The sequence below is a fragment of the Aedes albopictus genome, chromosome 2 (genome assembly GCF_035046485.1).
Source record: "Aedes albopictus strain Foshan chromosome 2, AalbF5, whole genome shotgun sequence".
Lineage (NCBI taxonomy): Eukaryota > Metazoa > Arthropoda > Insecta > Diptera > Culicidae > Aedes > Aedes albopictus.
The window spans coordinates 348,188,295-348,213,862 of record NC_085137.1 but is presented as its reverse complement, the minus strand read 5'-3'; the positions used below and the strand labels follow the sequence as shown (position 1 = coordinate 348,213,862).

The following is a 25,568-nucleotide window of genomic DNA, read 5'->3' as shown; positions in this document are numbered from 1 at the left end:
TGCTTTTTTTTTTTTTATTAACGAGCTTATTAACTCGGGGGTATTTCATTTCGAGACCTTTCCATTACACCAGGTCCGCTCTCTGCTGATTCTGTTTCGGAAATCGCATTTTAAGGTTTATTGTTGTTTACTTCATACAATTGAACATAAAGTAATCTATGATGGATCATAGATCAACCACATTTAAGCAGATTAACTTCATCAAATGTTTTTAGTTTTGTCTTGTTTTTAACACATATTTGGCGTTTTGTCAAGTTTTTTTTTTTTTTTTTTTTTTTTTTTTTTTTTTTTTTTTTTTTTTTTTTTTTTTTTTTCCAATTTCCAGTTTCTATTCAGTTTCAGCAAATATGTCCATTTCTTCACAACCCCATTAAGTCCTGTTTTTGGAACTAAAATATTTAGTTTTGTTTTTGTGTAACTAGAACATTATTAGAGACGAACCAGCCAAGGGCTGAAAGTCTCTCTAATAAAGACAAATCAATCAATCAATAGAACATTATTTTGCATTTCATTCTTTTACCAAATCACATTCACACCCCTACAGATTTGATTGATGAATAATTACGACCGTGTCACGTCCCGCGTGATGTCAGAATCATCCTAACGAACACATACTGATATTTTCGGCTCGTTTTTAGTGAATATTTTTATTTTATTTTTGATTTATAAACTGATTCTGGTAGTACGGGTCGTTTGCATTATTTGCACTCTTCGCAGCTTTGATTGGCTTTCACACGGAACTGGATTCTGCTGTTTGGTACAGACGAGATATCATTTATACCTCTCCCGGGAACCGGCCCTGGGTCGCGTGTGGTTTAGCCTTTAACCTAGTTTAAATATTGATATCTATAATTAAAATATTCCACTCTGGGTCAACATTGAACACCGACCATCTGTTTTGTTTATAGTGTGACCGTTGATTAAAAATATAAACTTCCCGGAATGATTTTCCCTCTGTTTGTGTTTATCATTACGGCCCGTAGGTAGGTATATATTTTCGTGGCTGTACAATTGTTTCGTAGAATGCGAAATTGGATGTTTTTCGGCAGCGGGAACGTATTGCATTACATTCCTCACCGTGTTTTGCACGCTTCAGGCAGTGCCCGTGGGGACAGGATAAGGACAGTCGTAGGAATGTGAAAAACAATTAGCAGACACAACTATGGACGATTCCAACCAAGATGGAAAACTTTGGAAGCATTGGATTTCAATTGTGTAGATCTATGTGCAAGTTTTTGTGTACCGTGTTGGTTCTCAATCCTGCAGTAATTGCAGCCCATTTTGGGGCAGAAATCTCTTTCGATGACTTCAAATGGTTCATAAGCTTTACTTAGGTATATAATTTTAGCAGTGTTTAAAAGAAATTTCGTCAATTGTAATCAGTACTCATGAGATCCTATTATTTTCTTAAGGTGAATTTATGACGAAGCCACACCTCAAATTTTCAAGAGCACGAGCTGAATGAACCAAACAACGGATTACGCTGAAAAGTTGATCGATTGGTCACCACCGGGGTGTGACCAATCGATCAACTTTTCAGCGCAATCCGTTGTTTGGTTCATTCAGCTCGTGCTCTTGAAAATTTGAGGTGTGGCTTCGTCATATAATGTCCTTAAACAATATGAGACTAGAATAAAGTTTCTTGTTTTTTACTGGCTTTTGTACTCTAGATGATAACGGATAGTTTAGTTCTCCCCAACGTTTCGGCACTTTGTATTCGACCTTTTTCAAGGTTGGAACTGTTTACCTTCTTCGTTCTTATCTCTTGACGTTTTGTGCATTTGGAGCTTCCTGTATTTAGTTTTAAACATTAATACAATTATTAGTAGAAAAGGGGCACTGGTCATTTCCAACGACCTGCACTACACTGTTTATAAGATAAGAATGAAGGATGGTAAACAGTGCCAACCTTGAAAAAGGCCAAACACAAAGGGCCAAAACGTCGGACAGTAAAAATCTGTTTTGATCCCCTAGACTGCGAAAGGAACTTAAAAATCAAGAAATTATACAGTCGAATCATAACGTAAGAAAAGGAATACCGTGTCATGTGAAAAAAAATGATAAAATATGCTAAAAATGATCACTGACTCCAGTCTACAGGTCCTAAGGAAGAAATATTTGATAGTATATCGAGCATGTGAGATATTTCCAAAGGAATTCACCCTCAAGTGAGCCGTGGCCACCAACTGGATTGAGAACCACACAGTGTTAGTCTGACCCGACCACAACCGAAACGGATATCTATCAGCTTTCAACGCTTTCCATCGCCCGGCACCGCTCCGGTTGCGGGAGATTTGGCCGGTGGTGGATTAGTGATCGGTGTCCGAGCAGCAGCCTGCCCACTGGACATGGCGACACTGGCGGAGGGTGATGGAATGTTGGCGGATGTCGGTGGCAACAACGGTAGTGTCGCCGGAGGTGGTTTTGTGGATTGCCGTCGGTGAATGGTGCTGCTGGTGGTGCCACTAGTACTGTTGATGGCAACGGCGGCGTTGATGCTGATACTGGTACTACAATTACTACTATTAGAGGTGATGGCCGCCGCTGTGGTGGCCAGTGTCGGAACTTGGGTCGTGTTTGAGACTGCGGAGGAGGCATGATTGGTGCTGATGGTGATGCTTTGTGATTGCAGTGGTGGTGTTACTGTTGCTAGGCTAACGATTGCAGTTGCAGACGGTGCCGTCGTCGGGCTGCCACCGAATCTATCTTTGGTCATCATTGTGTAAAACTGACGCTGTGGAGTAGTACGCATATAAAGACAGTGACAGTGATGGGCGTGTGACGATGGTGACGACAACGATGAGATGGCATTCAAAACTCCACTTGGTGGAGGACAACTAGGGAAACGATATGCACATGAATAAATAAAATGCGGAAGCCAAATGTCAAGCTGAAGCCACGATTGCGAACAAGGATGAGTAATGATGGCATTTGATTTTTTGTTTTGATATTCTCAGAGTGTATGTGGATGTGTGAACGTGTAAATTTATTTACAAGATTCGATTTATTCCGAATAATTAATCACCACGCGTAGCATCATCTTAAACATCTCTTTAGCTACAAAAACACCATCTATAGAGACATATCTGATTAGTCTTCTGAATAAGTTTGCGGGAGACGACACCAATAGGATTTAGAAATATTCAAGGTGACACTAAATTTATGTGGTGTGTATTTATTGTTGATATACTTTTTTGTACATACTTATCACGGATAGTGTGTGTCTTGTTTCCCCTTCTTGAAATTGAAAACAGTCAATGGAAGCTTTGGGATGGATTGAATAATTCATTTGATAACGCTTTTTATGGCGAAACGTCAGAGAATCCTAACATGGCTCTCACAAAGGCATAAAGTCTGGAAAATTTCAAGTTTGCATTGCTCATTCATTCATGATAAAGTGAAAATTTTGCGTTAATTTTAATCCAATTTGTCTCGTAATATTCTCAAAATTGCCGTTGTAATATGTTAAAAATATCACATTTCAGTGAAGTGATGCATTACTTTTACTCTCTTCGCTTTTAATGATAAATGAGTTTTTTTTTGGAGAGTATGCAAGGTTTTAACAGTAACAAACTGAATAATATTTGCGTGGTACTACAATAGTGGAAACATTCGCCAAACTAATGATTTTTATCGATTTTTGGCAATTTCACTCTCCAATTTCGTAAAAGCAAGTCCAAAATGCCAAGGTGGGGTAAAATGGACCAACTCATAAACTAATTCCTAAACGTGATTTGATCATTACTATAGGTTTGCACAAAACATCCTTGTAGAAGCCAGGCAGGCAAACCCGCAGAAAATCTTCCGATTTCTCAATTTCTTTTTTTTATTTTTATTTTTTTTATCTGTATCAACGAGATTTTTAGCCCTGGGCTAGTTCATCTCGGGACCCACGTTTTACTTCCCTTCCGAAGGAAGAACTCACATTTTGTGAGTTTGTCGGGAGTGGGATTCGATCCCAGGTCCTCGGCGTGATAGTCAAGTGTTCTCACCATCCAACCAGATCCGCTCCACAAAACGATTTCTCAATGAAAATGGGCAACTTCCGGTTTTCATAGCTTGAAGTTATGGTTTTTGGTGATTTTATTATCAGCCATTCCAAGGAAATTAAGAAACATATGGAGACGCATGGTTATCGATTCTTACGCTATCCATCTTGAGGGTTATTCAAATATGACGAACATCGCTTAGTTTGCCGGGGCCCGTGGCGTAGTGGCTACACGTTTGCTTCACAAGCAGATGGTCATGGGTTCGAACCCAGCCCCGGCACTTTCGTCAGTTGCTCTTTCCCCCTGAAGGCAGCTGACACTGACTCTCTTCTGAGCCCATGGCTCAAATAAACCCGGGCACTTGGACATCGGCGAACGGCAACTCATAATGGACCCCCAATCCGACTGGAAACAGGAACAGCCACACATCAACATCCTCGTGCTCATCATTCTACCATGATAGGGTACAAAGTGAAAACAGCGCAACGACCTCCAGTTCGATGTAGTACAATTAGAAATAGAATACGTTTAGGCGCTGTACAAAGTGTATGTACAGTAGGGTGGGTCAACGTTGTATGGAGAAACACTAAATTTGATCGTATCAACCCGGAACAAAGCTTTTAATCTATATTAGCGTCCAAAACAACTGTGCAAAATTTGGGAGCGATTGGTTGCGTCCCCTTATCCGCATTGCGATTGAAATTTGTATGGAAGTTAGTATGGGAAAACGTACTTTTTTGCATTTTACTCATAAATTGAATTCTATTGTCTAATACCATGTAACTGATAACGTTAAAGTATAGTCTAGGATATGCTGAAAAACTTTGCCGAAGACCGCAAACTGATCCGATGCTTGTGAAAAAAGTTATTCGCCTGGTAACTTGAGCCAAAAATTGCGATTTTATTATTGATGTTATTCCTCACATGTTAAATGTTAATCGTCACTGGGCAATCTGTACGTTATAACTTTTTTCACAAGTGTCGGATCACTTTGCGGTCTTCGGCAAAGTTTGTCGGCATATCCTAGGCTATACTTTAACGTCATTGGTTAGATCGTTTTAGACGAAAAATGTCAATTTATGAGAAAAATGCAAAAAAGCACGTTTTTCCATACTAAATTCCTTACAAATTTCAATCACAAAACGAAATACGGGGAAGCAACCAATCGCTCCCAAATTTTGTACAGTTGCTTTGGACGCTACAATGATTCGAAAAAGCTTTGTTCCGAAAAATCGACTTTGTTGACCCAGTCTAATGTACACTGCCGCCACTCGCATAACAGTCCCATCTTTGCTGGGTTTCCTATTCATATGGGACTGTTTTGTGAGTGGGGGCAGTACAGCTTTCAATTGGAACCGTTCACGCAGTGCCCTAGTGAACAATAGAGCTGTAAATTAGGTTATTGCCCGTTGTGAAGATTTTTAGATTCCGACGTAAATAAATGATTAGGCTCATTTTCAGCGTAGGTGCGTTATAAAGGTTTGTTTACAATGCAAAACTATCACCAAATGTGTACCTAACAACACAGCGTGAAATATTCACCAGAACGCAGTCTGGTTTTATATATGTGGGCCCACGCAACTAATTTTCGCGCAGGAGTCTAAATAGGTGGAATCTCCGCAATAAGTGATTGAAGAATAATAAAATAAACATCGCTTAGGAGAAGAGGTCTGTAAAACTGTGACACTCAATGTATTGAGTGTACGAAAAAGCGTAATGATGGATGTAATTTTTGAATGTCGTCATTAAGTGGCATCGTATCCCATGGCAGATGGCCTGTTTATTTTATTTATTTGCTATCCAATCTTATGACGTAAGACAATGTCTTTTTTGATGCCATATTGTGAATTCAATCATAGTAAGTAACATGTTCAATACTTAAATCTATAATCTACTAACTAAATTGTTCCTGAAGGTTCCTTAATATGTTTTTGGTTCAATCAATTCATGTTGGCAAATCTCTGAAGAAGGTCCCGCTTAAATCCCCCAGATGAATTTATGGATTTTATGTTCACGGGTAACGCATTCCAACTTGCAACGCTTCGTACGAAAAATGACTGCCCATAGTAGGATGAGTAATGCTGAGGAATACTGAAATTCATATTATGCGGTAATCGCAATTGAGTGAGTTTGGTATAGAGATAGCCAGGAGTTTTAGTGATAATGAGTCTATGAAAAAGTAAACATGATCTGTATTCATAGAATTTTAGAAAAGAACAACCCAATAGTGTTTTTTGTAAATGAGTCACATGTGAGTATCTGGAGAGGTTAAAAACATAGCGTATAGATGCATTAAGTGCTAGCCTCAATTTGTTAATAGACGCTATTGACGCATTGCTGTAAATGAAATCACAGTAAGTAAGATGAGGCAAAACCAACGCCCTAAATAATTTTATTTTGGTAGTAGTGTCCAAATGACGAGTTGAGCGATTCAATTGTTTTAATGCACCATAGACCTTTCCACATTGTGAGTTGATACGTGCATCCCAACTGAGACTAGAGTCTATAATGACACCAAGATCCGACGCCTGATCAACAAAATTGAATAATTCTCCACCAAGGAATAAATCAGGCGTTTGTGGAGGTGCTCTTAATCTGCAAATTAAAAGTGCTTTAGTTTTAGTAGGATTAATACTCAACAAATTTCTATTGGACCAGTCAAGAATGTTTTGTAGATCATTATTAATTTTCCTTGCCATATCGTTCATATCGAGATGTTTATGACCACAAAGGTAAATTTGCACATCATCTGCAAATAAATGTACAGAACAATAATCTAAAACTGCAGGTAGATCGTTGATGAACATGGAAAACAATAAAGGTCCAAGAATTGACCCTTGTGGGACACTAGATTTTATTTCCTGAAAAGCTGAATAGACGCCATCGTGACAAACAGTTTGTACGCGACCTATTAGATATGATTTTAATAAATTTACTGAAGTGTTGGAAAAATTATATGTGGAAGATAACTTATTAAGCAACCTACGATGGGACACACGGTCGAAAGCCTTAGCAAAATCAATTAGTAGTAAAATGGCAACACCTTTTTCATCTATTACTCTAGCTATGTCATCATGAACTTTCAACAAAGTTGTAATCGTGCTATGATTTTTACGGAATCCTTATCAAGTTGAGCAAGTTCATTCGCTCAATAAATTCACACATTTGAATTTTAACAACCTTTTCAAAAACTTTTGACAACGAGCATAACAGGCTAATAGGTCTAAGATTTGTAATATCAGAGGAATTAGATGTTTTCTTAATTGGAATTACTTTAACCCTTTTCCATTCATTTGGAAACTTAGAAGTAGAAAAAATTTTGATGAAAAGGTGTTTAAAAAGAGGAAGTGCGAGGGGTAGAATAATTTTGACAAACTGAATGGAAATAAGATCAAGTCCCACAGCGTTAGATTTAAATATTTAATATCAAATATTGCATTAACTATTTCGTAGTTTTCAGGTTCGCGAAAAGTGAATCCGTTGAAATTTGTTGGGTAAGAATGATATGGAGAATTGTCATTGCTATAATTGAACGAGAAGTAGTTATTAATGTCCTCAGCTGATGCATCACAAATATGTTCATTCACTTTTCCTTTTGATACTCCTAATTTTTTAACATTGTGCCATAGCTGTTTGCTTGTAGAATTGACATTCAAAATTCGGTTTTCGTAATTTTCTTTAGATTGTCTTATTTACAAATTAACTTTATTGCGGATTCGCATATATTCTATCCGTTTCGTAGGCGATTTGTCCCTTAACCAATTTCTGTATGCAATATCTCTAGAAATGATTGCTCTTCCAATGTCTTCGTTAAACCATGGATTATGTTTTGGTTTTGTCGATCTCAGAGGTATGTGTGTGTATCTTGAGGGAGCAATAAATTACTGTTCAAGAATGCTAATAATAGATCCGGATCCTCAAGTGTCATGTATTCAGTCCAGTTGATGGCATAAAATGCATCTGGCAAAGCAAACGCTTCAAAGTTAGTGTAGTCACAATAGTGAATAATGCTTTTGTTGCGAATTGAATCAATTTCTAAAGAATAAAATAGCATATCATGATGTGAAACACCAGACAAAGAAATTTGATCATGTCTTATCACTTTATTTTGAGAATCAGTTAAACAGAGATCTAGCAGAGAACATCCCCACTGATGAAAGAATGTAGGTTCGTTATTTATACACACATAACCCATGCTCGAAATAATATCTTTGAAACGCCTCTGTCTGCTGTTATCTTTAAGCAGATCAGTATTGAAATCACCTTAGAAGAATGTAGATTCATATTTAACTGTATACCCTTCAAAATGTCGAAACAAAGTATCCGAGCAATCAACGTCAGGAGGATTGTAGTAAACAGCTAGCAAAAAAGGTTCAAGTCCGTTTGAAACTTCTAGACACATATACTCAGTTAAGTTGTTACCAGAAACAAAATTAGCGTTTTGAGATGTTTCTATAGCACGACAGGCTAAATCTTTACGCACATATACGCAAATGCCACCTCCGTGGCGTTACGATCATTTCTAAAAAATTTAAAGCCATCTATGTTGATTAGCCTATTATCAATAGACGCATCAAGCCATGTTTCGGTCATACAGATAATGCCCAGTTTGCTTTCTAAAAGATTCATTTTTAGTTCCTCAAACTTTGAAAGTTTTCGTGCTGTCAAGCTTTGAACATTAGTATGACAGACATTCAAGTATTCGGCATCAAGAGCAGCTCTCAGCACGGCCCCAGGTATCAAAGAATTCGTAGAAACGTTGATGTTGTTAGCATTATCCGTCATCTCTATAGCGGAAATAGGGATTGAAGCTAAACCGTTCCCCAAAACCCACCAAACATGAATCAATATGAACCAGGAACCTCGGCAGCTTAATGAATATCATTAACGCTTTTAAATTAACTACAAAGTTGGCAGTCTAGTGGCTTTCAGACAAAAAAAAAATCATATGTTCTCAACAGCATCTAAAGGCCCACTAGCAACAGCAGCAACAATTAACATCAGCCAAACAGCAACAACAAACATCAGCTAATTCCAGTCATCATTGGAGCCGCCCTAAACCCATTGCATTGACTTTTAGGAATGGAGATAAAACATGGTTAACTGAGGGATGGAATCAAAGGAAGATAGTAGAAGAAAGAATGATAAAACTAGGAAAGGTTAACAACTCAAATTGATTACTTTTAGGAGAGGTTGGAAACATTGGAAGAAAAGAGGGGAGCCATGGATGCAAATGAAGGAGAAGAGAGCACTATTTGGATAGGTTTGATTGGAGATCATACAGCTGGTCCAGGGTATCGATGATCACAGGTTCGCTTCCCAAGCAAGTCCTCACGTAAACCGATCCCTTTCTCGTCGAAACCAGTCTCTTTGATCGCAGCTTAATAGCAGCAAGCAGGATTCGCTTAACGAGTGGTGAAAGGTTCTCATTGATGTAGATACGCCTTTGACTATCGTAACCAATGTTGTCCAACGTCTAGGATCGGTTGTTCAGATACATTTGGAAAAAATCATCCCTTGACCCACGGGACGTGAACTGGCAAATGATAGGTGGTGTGGACTCAATACGAAGAGGAACCTTTGACAGTCGCTTCAAATGTACCACCGGAAAATTCGTTCTAGCTATACCGAGACTGTACGTTATGCCCCGGAAAATTTCATTCAGGTCCTCATCACGACGATACGGAATCTCTTTGATAATCAGCTCCTGGGATCTTTCCATGCGATCCAAACGATAGTAGTACTGACGTATTTCGTTGATAGGCTGAGAGACGATAGCGTTCGGTTCGTTGTTGCACTCCTTTTTCATGTAGCTAACTTGATACTCAGCTACAACGGCAGGATTATGTGGTTTCTCCATCCATGCATCGAGTTTTGCTTCGATATTTACGGTGAACATATATACGATTACAGCGATTCCATCCAACATGATTTACGATTTCTCCAAGAATGTCTACGATTTTGCCGATTTTCTTCGTCTATATATACGATTATGCATGATCTAATTACGATTGAGTGTACCAATATACAACTCATGATTTTCAAATAAAAAAATTGGTTTTCAGTGGGATTCGAACTTAGGTCCTTTGATTGAGAACTGCGCGTTATCTCTATTGGCTATATTGCCTATAGAGAGTTCAAAGTGAATGGCATGAAACGAATAAAAATTAGCATGATACGGTGCGAGACTTGTGGTGGGAACGTTGTTGTTGTGCATTGAGTGGCGCCAAAAGTGGTGCTGTGCAAGAGGCCCGGAATTGACATCGTTGTTGGAATCTATACATCACTTATTGTAAGCCATCTGCTGTATATAAATATTTGGTTGAAATTATTGCTACCATGGTTGGAATGTGTCAACAACAACAAAAATACAAATTTGTGATGAAAACCATTTTTTCTTCATCTCCATTATACAAATATGTAAATAAAACCATTTACGATTTCCAAGATTAAGATTCGACTATTAAAAGTGCAGTAACAATCATATGCGACTGTAAAAATGAATATACGATTTCTACGATTTCGTTCACTTCGTATACGACGCAAGTGTGACGCAAACGATCAATATACAACATTTTTATAGTTGTATACGATTTCACCGATTGTGATCATACCTTTAGGTAGGAAGCTCGATTTGGCAGATTCATATACGATGTGAAGCGACGATTTCCACGATTCAAAGAAATCATACATACGATGCTAGCGAACTTGCAGCTTGACACTAAGAATGTATGTTTTTTTTTTCAAGATTCTATCCGATTCTGTGCGATCCTGGCGATAGTATATCGCACCTATTATGATCGGAGACGACTATATGAAACAAAATCGCAATTGAAATTTAATTTGGCATGAAATGTGATTTTATGCAATCATTGACAACAAATATACATATTCTATATTATATTATACAATTCTGATTGTATAAGTATATGAAAATATACGATATTTTCCACACAATGATTTACGATGTGTGGTTGGCTGGGTCATGTTCTGCAGCAGATTCCTCAAGAAACCCCGCCTGGGAATTCTCGTAGTAACTTATTCTGGGGATTTCATTGAAACACCATTGTTGGATTAATTCAGAAACTCATTGTGGGGTTTCCTCTGCGGAAAAAATCTTAGGGGATTCCCAGAAGGAACTCCGGGAGAGAAGAAATAAACTCCAGGAAAATTCCCATCAGGAACTTCAAACACAATCCCCAGAAAAATCCCACGAAAAACTTTCGGAAGATTTCCACGTGAAACTCCTAAAGACTTCCTACAAACGTATCCTGGAATAATCCCAAAAGGAACTATTGAATGATTTCCACACCTCCAGAAAGGCTTCCCGAAGGAGGTTTTTCTGAAGAAATTTGTGGTGGATTTTTAGAAGGTAATCTTGCCGGATTCTCAGAAAGAGTTGATGGTGGAAACCTAGAAAAAAAAACTTTTATAAGAATCCCATAATGAACACCTGGAGGATTCGCACAAGGAATTCTTGGAAAAATCTCAGCGAAAATTCGGAGGGAAATTCCAATGACGATTCTACAAAGAATTCAGCAGAAATTCAAGGTATTATCCAAGAATGAAACCATTAATAATACCTAGGAAACCCCTGAAGCACCCTGAAACTCTTTGAGCTTTATGGAACGCTACTGCGCCCTCCTGGTACCCCTTGAAACCCCTTTGGACATTATTACATTTTTTTTTGCAAAATATTGCTTCTGAATAAGACTTCCTCTTTTAATGCATGAGATAAAAAAAGTGCATAAAAATAACCTGCATAAAAAGAGGTTTTAGTGTGTTATTACCAAAAACTCTATAAATATATTACCAAAAACGCTATAATTTAATTTCTATTCTAGGAAAACTATTTCTTAGAGCTTCACCATGTGTTCAGGAAAGCGTTAATTACCATAGATTTTTTTTACGTACTGCGCATTTCACGTAAAACTGAAAATCGTTTTTTTGTGAAGCGCATCTTTGTGGCTTTAAACAGTCAGTAATACCTACAGGGGACAGACAAAATGATCGGGACAGGCAAAAATTTCACTTTGCAAAAAATGGTGAAAGAGGTATAACTTTTTGAAAAATGCATCGAAAAATCTAATTTTTACTGGAAGTTGATCAACTAGTTGTGTATCAATGGTCAAAATTTGGGAAAGATCGGGCTATGCCACATGAAGTTAGAAAGATTCTGGAGAAAATCGTAACTATTCGACAGTCAACTGTTATATCTCCGGATTCAATGAACCGAATGTAATGAAATTTTGAGCGTTCATGACTCATATAATGAGCTTTGAAAAAAGTTTGACTAAACTTGAAATTATTAATAAGAAAAAAAAGTAACAGCGATTTCATTTATTTTATGATTTTTTAGTAAATTTGTCTAATTTTAATATGCTTCCCATTATAACTTTTTTCAAAAATGCATCAAAAATCTAAAATTTTTACTGGAAGTTGATCAACTAGTTGTGTATCAATGGTCAACATTTGGGAATGATCGGGCTATTCTACATGAAGTTAGAAAGATTTTAGAAAAAGTCATACTTATCCGATAGCCAACTTTGAACTGTTATATCTCCGGCTTCAATGAACCAAATGCAATGAAATTTTGAGCGTTCCACCATTTTTTGGAAAGTGAAAATTTTACCTGTCCCGATCATAATGTCTATCCCCTGTATGTGATGGTATGTTTCATCTTGTTTCTTAACGGATTATATCAGTTCCAAGGTATCGAATGCGATTTCCATTAAACGACAAGTGTAAAATAATTTTAAAACTCCATTGCAGTGCCCAAGGGCACCCGCAAACCAATTAATCAAAAATTCATAACGATAAAGGTTGCGTTTTTTTTTATCATCACATCAGGCATTCCACACCTGCAAACCAAGCTGGTACCCGACCCGTCATCACTTCCCCGTCACATGAAATCCGGATGTGAATCAGAAATTAAATAAATTTTTTCATCGCTTCCTGAATTGGCGCTAAATGAGCTCAATCTGGCATAATTTATTGTAATTAAATTTCTTCGTCAACTGGGTGGCGTTGCGTTGGTAGGTGAATTTCATCATTGCTTTCGACACCGCCCCACCGTTGCGCTGTGACGGGGTGGGGTTTACTCAGCTGTCAGAAGGGATGCTGTAGGTATAGGTCGGTGGTGAGTTGAGTACCAATGCAAATTGAATTTATGGGTATTATATACTCACGTTTGTGCGGATTTCTGGCTTTTGCATTTGAGTTTATGAATAAATACAAAACGACGAGAGGTTTATAGTATGCTGTGTTTTTCCCAGTGTTATTACTTTCACAAAATATTTTCGGACTGAACAAGAAATTCACGGAAAAACATGAGTTATCCAGCCTTGATTTACAATTATCAATTGTGAAAATAAGCACTCCTGATCAACGTTCGGAATTTTCGCTCATTGTCACGAAAATAGAATTTTCCCTCACGCCAATTTTCAGCGAAAATCTGGCTTGAGAAATCTCCCGCACAAAGAGGAGAGTGAAAATATATTTTCACTCACTCTCAAAGCGACGAAAATTCCGTTTACCCTTCGTCGGCCGATCATGTTGTCTTTCTTTGCCTCCTATGACGCCGACGACGATTGGTTTTATGCAGTAAATTTTCTACTCCCTCCGTGTGGTTGGCGTGGTGGTGAGGATAGGGTGCGCGTGTCGCGGTTGTTTTTACTAATGTTCCAGGTTCGAATCCCGTCGCTGGCACAATTTTTGTTAATCTGCTTTGAAAAGATTTTCGTGACAATTGGATGAGTGAAAATTTAACAGAACGAAAAGAAATTATCCACAGGTTGAAGCGATTTTCAGTTATCATGAATCGCTGCTCTCGAAAAAAGTGCTGAAGGGGAAAAGTGTTCCTGAAGCAAAGTAGTGAAAATAAGCTCTCCCGCCGCCGTGAGAATAGCATATTTCGTATCGCTGAAACAAAAATTACGAACCCTGCTCCTGATCATTAAGGTTTGTATTACTCTCTCTGTTGCAATAATGGTGGAGATTATTTCAGCCAGGATTTCATGACACTGATGTCAATATCACAGCTTCCCGTGGCTGTAGTGCTGCGCAAATATCAACCCGTTACTAATGCTTTGACTCAACCTAATAATAAGTTGAATTATTCACAAACATTAACCAACTAGATGTGGGCAACATTTTGTTGGCTTCGATACGGTTCTGCGGTTTGAGTATCAACAGTCACGTTTGAGAGAGCAGCAGCGACGTCACGCCGTGTCATATCAATCAGCAGGCATGTCTCCCGTGAAACATTCAATTAGATGGTTTATTGGCTAATCAAAAACCATAATTAATTCGAAAATGCAAGCCACCGGATACGGATAATCACAGACAGCTGATGTTGATGAGTTTGGTTTAGAACTGTGGTTTTAATAGTGACGTGGAATAATATCATTTAAGGGGGGTTTATTGAATCATGCTGTTTATTTTTGAGTGAAATTTTGTGAAATCAATATTTAACACGAGTGATAGATAGATTCCAATGAGCTGTACAAAATTTAACTACCTACCAAGACTTAAAAAAGCAACTTTTCGAATTATATACTTTTATAATTATGAAACTCATTATAATTATAATTACCAAACTCATTTCGATAAAGCAATAGAACAAACTGTTTTATGATTTATGTGAACTTTCGTGAGTATCAACTGCAATTATGTTAATAAATGTGCCGAAGTATCCACAAAAAGTGTTACAACAATTCTATTGTATTTTTTACGAATAATCAGACTTTGCCGACGAAATTGAACTCGCCCTAATATGGTACTAACCCAACATTTATGACACATTTTCGCCTTCGTTCCCCGATTCAGGCGAAACCAGCTGATTTTGTTATGAAAACATAAACAGCTGGTAGCCGAGAACAATAAGGATGAACGTAAACATCGGTGAACCAGCTGATTTTGTTGTGTAAACATGACCAGCTGGTGGACCGAGAACAAAAGACCTTAATGGTAAACATTGAGACGGCCGGCGAAAACTGTCACATTATCGGGCGAGTTGCAAAACCCCTGCGACTGAGATTGGCAGCTAAATCGAAAGCGAAATATGAGTACGACGAAATTTATCGCATCAAAGTCTAAGTCGAAAAAAAAATCGCAATAATTTGAACAATATGTAATTTTTCATGCTTTTCGAATCTACATTGGAATCATCACATGTATGGTTGCATCTGAATTTTTTTCCAAGATACTTTGAAGAGCATCCAGTCACGAAGATAAACTACAGTGCCAGGCATCCGAAAGCTTCGATATCTGCAATCATAAGCGCCAACTTGTGACGTAGTTGGGAGGCAAAGCTCTCCAAAATTGAATCAAATGCACTAATTTTCACGTGAATATGCCTAAATTAAATGTACTGTATAGATAATTTCCAAATTTCATTTATTTTGAGAAGCCTTGCACACCTCCCCCTCCACAAACTACGTCACAAGTTGGCGCGTATGTATGCAATTCTTATGTAATGTAACATCTTGATTTACACAAAAAGTGATCACATTACTTATGAATTGAAATTGAATTATTTGTGCAAACATATTCGTGTTGTCGAACATTGGAACATCCAAATCCAGCTTATCATTGGTTCACCCATCACTGAATCAATTGATTGAATTAAAAATCTATTGGCGATTACAATAATAACCTTGCGCGTGAATGTGAAATGTGTGAAAAAAGTTTAGCGTAAATTTGCCTGTGCGTTTGTTTTGAGATTTTTTTCCGAAAATTCATTAAGAGTGTATAGTTGAACGTTGGCTCACCAGATCGGCGCTATTCGTGTCGCCTGTTAGGGGCAGGAGTCGTTCATCTTTTTCCCTCTAACCATCTTTGAAGTTTTTCAAGTTTCTGGAGGTGGGGGCAAAAATCTCATTAAAGATTGAGTAAATATTATGGATAAAAATGTTTTAAATATCTTACCGTGGGCTCTGAAACATTCGAGACTTATAAATCATATCTAAGTTACTCTCGCTGAGACAGGCCCACTACTAACACCTCGTCTATTAAAATGTTTAGGTGACCATTTTCTAAAAGTTCTCGACAAAAAAATAATGCAAAAACGTTTGATTTTTCAAATTTATGAAGTCCTTGTTAGATCAATTGTTGGCTAATTTTAATAGTTTAAATTAAGTCGAAAATTTCTTCGAAACCCCCCTCAAAACGAAATGTTTTTGAAAAGAGCTAAGCATAATCTACTATTTACAGTTATAAAAAGCTGAATCGGCCGCCACCTTAAAGTTTTAAAGAAAACATTTTTCATCATTTTGGAAACAGAACTGCAGATACACAGCTAGTCGCGTTCGGTATATTTTTTACCGAAATCTCAACTGCTGAGCGTTCGGTAATGTTTTTTCAACGAAATCCTGTAAAAATAACCAAATTTCGGTAAAATGTTATCGTTTATCTGTCATATTTTAACAAAGTTCGGTAAACGTCATCGATTTTTTTTCTGGTAAAAAACTTATCGGTGGGATTTCGGTAAAATATTACCGAAGTCGGTGATTTTTTCTAAGTGTGTACCTTTGATAGGAGAAAAATACACTGAAATCAATTTCATTGTAATTTAAACGACAAACACGTTGTTGAAATCACAAGATTAAAATTTTGTTAAATGTACCATGGAATCAGTAAAATTGACTGGAAACCTGTTGTTTTGATCTCATTTTTCAACGTGATTTTATGGCAAAATTAACCACTCAGTGTTTTTAAAATACCTATTTAGCACGAACACATTTTGATAGTATAAATTACTATCTTTGTAGTAACGATAATAAGAAGTCATAGTTCGGTGATGTAACACTCTCGATTTCACCATGCTTGTAGTAGTATTGAATATATTATACCAACAAAATGCAACCGAAGTTATTTTGTGGTTAATTTTACTACTAATGTAGTCAAGTGTTTGTTGACATTCAAATATTTATTTTGTTTACGCCCTGAGTTCTTTGAAAACGTAAAAAATCTTTTTCTCAACTATTAAATGATTATCAACGGTTGTTCACAAAGTTAATCGGCGGAAATAATCTACTTTTACAAGAAAAATCAAGTGTAAGTAAGTCAAAATTGCATACCAGTATATTTTTTTCTATTATTCGCATGATTTGCAGTTTTAGACAAAATACACGAGTTGCTGAAGTTAAATAGCTCCCGGACTATTCGGACGTATACGATGGCTTCAATGGTATTTGTCATTGGTCCATTTTGTGATATGCCAAGCCGGCCAAGAGTTTTTCTCTTACGGTAAGATAAAGTTAGTCCATAAAACAAGTACGTTTTAATTTCTTACGAGGGTCCATATTATTTTCAGATTTGGTACTACTGAACAGTTTCTGGCAATTCCCGGCAGGTTTTATACGGAAGGGTTCCATGGCGTATTCTACATCCTACAGGAGATCCTACAGGAGAAGCCGGAGACTGCTGCCAAATGTCCTGTATCTCCGATTGTGCAAAGTACCATCAGATGACAAGAAAATGCTGGCATCGGCGATTCATACCACCGCATTCTATCTTCCTAATTATATGTGTCAGTTAAATTACGTTTACAAGTATGTTTTGTAATGTTTGTAGCTTTTTGTTATTAAAAATAAAATGAAATAATATCAAATCAAATTATGTATTTAAAATTACGATGAAATCCTACAATGTTATAGTAAATCTGAAGTAGTAAAAACAACTACCTCCCATTGTATATTCAACTGATGCTAGTATATTCATTAGTAGAGACAACAACCTTAACAGCTACTCAAAATCATAGTAAAAAATACTATGCTTCTTCTTATACTAAACATGAAGTCACTTCGGTTGAAAAACGTTGGTGCGAGTCCGTTAATTATAACCCTCATTTTAGTAATTTTCACAATAAAGCTGATTTCAGTGTACACTGAAATAAATTGTGTTGTAGTTTCCACCGAATCCATGGTAAAATTAAGAACTGTACCAACAATTTTCAACCGAATACAAAATTCTGTTAATTGTACTGAAACATTGTCAATGGTAATATGCGTGAAGTACCATTGACTACAAACATTCTTGATGTTACTATTTTGACATCGTATTTTTGACCATGTTTATCTAAGACGCGCAACATTCAAGTCTACATGGTCGAAATTACAATGCCCAAATAGTAGAACCAAGAATGTTTTTAGTCAACAGTAATACACGCATGGTAATATTGACAATGTTTCAGTACAATTAACAGAATTTTGCATTCGGTTGAAAATTGTTGGTACAGTTCTCAATTCTACCTTGGATTCGGTGGAAACGACAACAAAATTTATTTCAGTGTACATTTATAATTTTTTGATTTCAGTAACAAATTTTGAAAACGACGTATAATCAATGCTACACCATTGATTATACGTCGTTTTCAAAATTTGTTACTGATTTGTTGTGTAAAAACTCGTCAGTCCGATTGGTGCAAAATTTTTTAAAAGTGATTGCGAAGTGAACATTGTATTTTTTTCTCAAAATTCAGGATGGTGGCCGAACTCAATATAGCCGACCCAACGATTTTCCCCTTTTCAAAATCATTAATTTGTTATTTTATTTTTTTTCTGAAATTGGAACATCATGTACCGGTTTTAGATAAATCTTACAGTAATTGTTAGCTGTTGAATGATTACGAAAAAATAAATTTAAGTAAGAGCAAATCATCACGTTACACTTCGTCAATTACCTTGGGATTTATACTCTGAGTAGAAAAAACAACTTTGCGTCATACGACTTTACATTCCGGTCACATTTGTGACGATGTGAGTCTGTATTTCATTTTAAATTCTCGGTGTTACTGTAACTGATAGTTGTCTCTCGTTTGTTCAATACAGTAGACGTTCGATAACTGCAACATGTTTACGTTTCACTTACCGAATGAAATTCGATAACTGCAACAACTGACAGACGTCAAAGAATTGTCAGTTGCTGCAGAATATAGCCAATGTGCATTTGAAAAACATCGTATTGCAGCAAAAGTGCATGCAAAAAACATCGCATCGCTGTTGACATTTCATTTTGACGGATAGCGGTGCGATAACTGCAAAATTGTTGCACTTAGCGGACTTGCAGTTAAAAAGCATTGCAGTTAAAGCGTTTGCACAGAGCGAACGTCTACTGTACATACCTTATCTAGAATAACGATACTTTTTTCGACTCATGATTGTCAATCAAAATCAGTCAAAGGTTATTTTACATAATGATCATATTTTAGATAACGCTCTAATACACAACCGCGCCTTTAGACGGGGTATAGTTTGAGCGTTTTTGTATTTTTATTGTCTGGGAAATCAGAACTTTTATTTTTTAAGCTAATATTTATGACTGTTCAGTATATCACAAAATGGTCTTTGGTATCTTTTAAAGCGTATTATCATTTTTTAAAAATCATTGAAAAAATCATGTTTTGGTCACATTTCAGAGGCCATTGTTTCTTTTGTATTTAAGCGCGACAATTAACGTATTTTACCGTCGGGGCCCGTAGCGTAGTGGCTACACGTTCACTTCATAAGTGGATGGTCGGTCATGGGTTCGATCCCAGCCCCGGCACTTCGTCAGCTGCTCTTCCCCCCGAGAGCGGCTGGCACTTGACCCTCTTCTGAGCTCCATAGCTCAAATGAACCCGGATAATAGGATATCGGCGAAACGGCAACTCATAATGGACCCCCAATCGGACTGGAAAAGGAACAAGAGCCACCCATAAACATCCTCGTGCTCATCATTCTACCATGGACAGGGTAGAAAGTGACAGCAGCGCAAAGGCTGTCAGTTCGATATAGTAGAATAAGAATGAATAGAATACATTTAAGCGCTGTACAAAGTTTAAGTGCAGCTGCCAATTGGAATCGCTTACGCAGTGCCCTAGTAGACAAAAGAGCTGTAAACTGGGTTAAGTGGTTGAAGAATAAAAACCCAGATTAATCCACCTAGTGGTGATAGTGCCTTTCTCGTCGAACATGTACTCATGATCTTTCCTTGGTTGGGATACGGCTGGGATGATTTTGGTTCAGAATGTTGGCTTCAGCCTTTTGGGGGAATCGAAAACACTAGTTTATGAATTTTTCTGACGTTTCGATCTGTATGGGGCCTTTTCAAGGGTTCAATCGGTCAAGGTTTCCTAGTCAAGATGGCCTTGCCTAACTTAAAAATGTCATACGAAAGTTTTGGTATTTATTGAGTCCGTTCGGTTTGAAACCGTCGTGATGTGGACAATCGCCTACCTATCGGGCGGTTTAGAATTCGGTCCCTGTTTTTGGAATCTTCTACTATTGTTTGTTTAGCTAGTTTCTGTGATAGGGCCATCATTCCGAAGCATGATCTTTCCGTCGACGTAATGCGAACTGTTCCTGAATCCCGAGAATACCTTATTTAGAAAAACAATAATTTTAATAAAATTGGGAAATTTATTAATTGAACATATTCCGACGTTACGTTAAACGTATAGACTGGGCTGAAAAATATCAGAATTTTCAGTTGACTGCTTGAGCACCTTCACTATCACTGAAGACCGATCAACATCAAGACGATAATTACAAGCTAGGTTATAACGTCTTTCACAATCACAGATGACTTTACGGCAGGCCTGCCCAACCTTTCGTGGCCACGGGCCACAAGTGATGCTCCATACCAGTCGACGGGCCAGACATTAAATTTCGACATCAAATTTCGAAAGCACGAATGCAACAGTGAAATTTTGTACATCCGATTACCCGTTCTCACGGCAAATCACAACACTGACATCATTTGGGTCATATAAATGTGAGCAAGAATTCTTGATTTTTTGCAAAAATCACCCTGAATACTTTTTTTTCTGAATTTTGCCGAACTGCAGGTTGCAGCAAACAATTTGCTGAAATTCAGCAAACTTCCCTGATTCGTTCAGTAAACTCTGCTGTTCAGCAGCAACGTTTGTCTGAAATTCAGTAAATTTTGCTGAAATTCTGCTTCAAATTTGGCTGTACCTTTCAAGTTTAAAATTTTTAAATTTATGTATTTAAATTTTTCAATCTTTGAAAATTTTTAACAAAACATATTTCAATAAAATTTAATATTAAAAATAAACTCGAAATAGGTAGTTTTCGAGTTTATTTTTAATATTAAATTTTATTGAAATATGAAATATCTTCAAATATTTTAATCCTTGGGCCAAGTTTCATTCATCGATTCCGCGGGCCGTATGTTGGACAGCCCTGCTTTACGGTCTTCGACATAGTTTTTTCTTCACAATTTAGGCTATATTTTATTATCATAGGTTACAAAATTCATGTAAAATTTGACAAAAAATGAAAGCAAGTGAAATTGCCCATACTAAATCCCATTAAAAAATCCCAGTAGATTTAAACGGAAAAGAGGATTGAAAAAACTTTCTCCGGGGTTGATGCGACAATTTTCTCATATAACGTTGACCTATCCTACTGTATATTTTTACACCTCAGTGATTTGATGAGATTGCTTTAGTACAGACAAACAGACATATCATTTGTAACATATTGCTATTATATTCATCGTTACGAAAAAATAATCGCCGAATGCTAATCAGGTTGCGTTTCACTGCGGCTTGATGTTGGTAGTGAGTAGACGTCAAACGAGCAACAACGATTAATAATTGTTTCAACCGTTGAAAACAAGGACGATGGAGAGTGAGTAGAGTTAGACGTCTGTATGTATGTGGCCTTCGTTCAGTCAAGATTTTGTTTTCTTACACATATTTATCGCTTGCATTGACTTTGTTCATTTTTGAAGTTCCTGCGAAGCACCCTAGGAAGCACCCAATGCTGATTTTGCATCACTATCGGTAGCCTCTAATGTGGTCTGAGCCTATTTTCTTGCCAATCGTTCTTCATGGTTTAAAAAAAGACCGCGGTTCGATGTGTCGCATGCATAGGTTTGGTTCTTTTTGGCATTTGGCCACTTCCGGCTGGACACCCTAGATCGGTCCAGGAACACTATCGGTAGCCTTTATAAAGATCTTCGTTGTGGTCTATTTTCTGACTAATCGTTCATCACGTTATTTAAAAAGCCGCTGTTTAATGTGCCGCAGGCATGGGTTTTGATATCTACTACATTTGACCACTTCCAGCGGGACACCCGGAACCGGTTCCGGAACTCTATCGGTTGATCCAAATATGATCTGGAACTATTCTCTTTTATTAACCGTTTATCAGGTTGCCTGAAGAGCTTGCGATTTGATGCGCCGCATGTAAGGGGTTGGTTAATTTTTATACTTGGCTACTTCCGGCGTGACATCTGGAACCGGTTCAGTAACACTACCGGTTCAGATATGGTCTGAGAATGTTTCCCTGCCCACTGTTCATCAGGCTATCGAAAAAGCCGCTGTTTGTTGTATCGCATGCATGGGTTTGGTTCACTTTCATATTTAGCCACTTCCGGCGGAACATCCAGAACCGGTTCCGGCACACTACCGGTTCAGATGTGGTCCGAGAATAATTTCCTGCCTACTGTTCATCAGGCTATCGAAAAAGCCGCTGTTTGATGTATCGCATGCATGGGTTTGGTTCACTTTCATATTTAGCCACTTCCGGCGGAACACCCAGAACCGGTTCCGGAATACTACCGGTTCAGATATGGTCTGAGAATGTTTTCCTGCCTACTGTTTATCAGGTTATCGAAAAATCCGCTGTTTGATGTGTCGCATGAAGGGTTTGGTTCACTTTCATGTTTGGCCACTTCCGGCGGGTCACCCGGAACCGGTTCCGGAACACTACCGGTTTAGATATGGCCCGAGACTATTTTCCTGTTTATCGTTCATCATGTTTTCGAAAGTGCCGTGGTTTGATGTGTCGCATGAATGGGTTTGTAGCGTTTTCATATCTGGCCCCTTCCTGGGGTACCGATCCGGAACACCTAAATGGCCATAACTCCGGAACGGCTGGACCGATCCGAACCATTTTCAATAGGAAACAATGGGACCAGATTCCGCGTCGAATGAACCGTCGGTCATTAAAATCGGTTGAGGTTTACTGCCAAAAAGTGATGTGAGTTTTTTTTGTACACACACATACACACACACATACATACACACACACACACACACACACACACACACACACACACACACACACACACACACACACACATACATACACACACACAGACATCACCTCAATTCGTCGAGCTGAGTTGATTGGTATATGTGACTTGACCCTCCGCGCCTTCTATCAAAAAGTCATTTTTGGAGTGAACATATAGCCTTTCCAGTACACTTAGTGTACGAGAAAGGCAAAAAAACGTATTTAAAAATTTTCCTGAATCATTCTATTATAGTAAAAGAATTCAAGAGAGTTGAACAGATACTTTCAATTCACAAAATCGAGAAATAAAAGAATTATCTTCCAAAACATGTTTAAATCGATATTAGGCGACGAAAAATGGTATTTAGATCAAAATTAAAAATTTGGGTATTAAAGGAATAAGTATTTTATTTCTTATTTTTTGTCAATTTTGGTAGAAACTTTTAAATATAAAACAAGAGTTACAGAAGCACATGTTTTTAACAACACCAATGTATTTGGACAAATAATATATTTGCATTTTGAGAAACTTTCGGTTCGAATACTGCTGATTTTTTTTATAAGTGAAAGATATACACAAGCTTGATTTGTAGTTATTATTTTTTTATAATCTTCACTTCGGCGATTCCAACACTTACACTTCAATACCAACAGTTGGCAACTCATTATCATTACCTGGACAAAGTTCTATCGTTGATTATAAATAACCACTTATTCATTGTTGTTTTATCACATCAATCTGATTAGGGAATTCACTATACAGCGTAAACCACTGATTAAATATTATCCTGATTAAGGCAATCATGGCTTACACAGTTATTTAATTTGTTAGTGAATCCTCTTAATATATTTCGATTATTTACCTGTTCATCTATCATGTCGATTATTTTCTCTCATATATGTTCAACAAATGTCGCTCAAATCCATCCCAATATGCTTCCATTGTTTGTGAAGAGTTTGTATTGAGAGTCTGTATTATGTGAGATCATTTATGATGAATGATGAAGATGATTGTGGTAGGGATATTCTTTTTAATTAAGTATTATTTTTTATGATTAGCAATACACTTTATTGAAACTGCCAACATTAAGATCTTTTTCGAAAAACATTTGAAACATAGCTATATTGTAAAATGCATGCAATAATAATAGCTCTATAATACAAATTATTTACACTTAAATTAATAAAAATGTAGCTTAATAGTGAAACACATGCGTTGAGTAAAATATACTACATATTTATAAAATGGTTGAAATAATTGATTTTTATGTGTAGAACCTGACATACTCTACGAAAAACCGACAACAACGGAATACTGTACGGCTACAATAAATCGATTGACTATCTATAAATTTAATTTGAATTCTGCGAATTTTGCTATCGTTAAGTACACATCCTAAATTTTATTGAAACTTCAATACAAACAAACACTGGCCAATTACAACTACTTTCGCTCGAAAAAACCAATTGACCTACGGTATATCTATGGCAAAAATTCCGCTCTTGAAACAGGTATCTACGGGCGGAAAGAATCCGACAAAGCTACATAAGGAATCCTGCTTTGGGGCGGAATCATAGACAGGACAGTACAAAGAAAAGGCCATCGATCGGTACGGTACGGTGGTGGTTATGTTATGGTATGAATAATGGACCAAGAACTACGGAAACGACTGCCAAACGGGGCTACTGTATGGAATACTTCTACTGGTATTATTACTGAGTGGTTATCATTACTGCAAACGCTACGGAAGCCAACGGGTGTGGCCTTCGGGTCTTACCTCCGGTTTGGGTCTATTTCTGACAACGGAACGGGACTCGTTACTATCTGGACGACTCTTTACACAGACACACTCACAACTGGTTTCAGAGACATTGCTTGGCATCGTCTTCATGCTAGGCTTGGTTCTCGGTTTTTGGATTTTGTCATTGGCTTTTTTATTTGGTTTTACTTCGGTATCAAACTACTTGGGACAGCGAATGTTTTGGCAAGTGGCTTCTGGTTTAGAAAATAGAATTTCTTGATCTAGAACCGGCTGCCGGGGCATTCGCAAAACTACCGTACTAACGATCATTGTACACGCTAAATAGAGAAGAGGAGCGCGGTCGGTTTTTGGTAACTTTTTCCAGTACTGATTTGAAGTTTTTGGTGTTCAGAATCTGAAAATATACAGATGAATGTGGTGAACAAAACTGGCACGACGGACAGAAGCTACAGTAAGCTAAATGTTGATATCTAAACGGTAATACATTAACAACTGTAGTGAGAGACAGAGACAGAGTGGGAGATGATTGTGTTTGAAAATTATTGCTGACGCTTTCCAGATGAAAGTTTTAGCTACGTTGTTGTATCAAATTATGATATAAGTAATACATTCGATACAAATTATATCTAGATCTAATTTTGACACCTATTTTTATTGACAGATCTAATAAGTGTGTGTTATAAGGTGTAAATATCCTTCTAAGAGATTGATCATATTGTATTATTATCATAACATATACTGTACGACTACAATAACAGAACCGAATGACTTCTAGTATTTCTCCAGAG

General features: G+C 37.3%; 1 protein-coding gene across 8 annotated transcripts in view; it reads right to left on the bottom strand.

The window, feature by feature from the left end:
- Positions 1–2,595: 2,595 nt before the first annotated feature.
- LOC115263194 (SCY1-like protein 2) overlaps positions 2,596–25,568 on the bottom strand; it is a 447,209-nt gene continuing 424,236 nt past the window's right edge. For 7 of the 8 annotated variants that reach the window (XM_062852676.1, XM_062852679.1, XM_062852677.1 and 4 more), the window contains one exon: positions 23,409–25,174. Coding sequence is in view for 2 of the 8 variants with exons in the window: in XM_062852677.1 (XP_062708661.1) it covers positions 25,079–25,174 (96 nt within the window). In the remaining 6 variants the exon portion in view is untranslated. Of the gene's footprint in view, positions 2,735–23,408; positions 25,175–25,568 lie in introns of those variants that run through there. The other variant, XM_062852674.1, reaches the window with a different exon arrangement.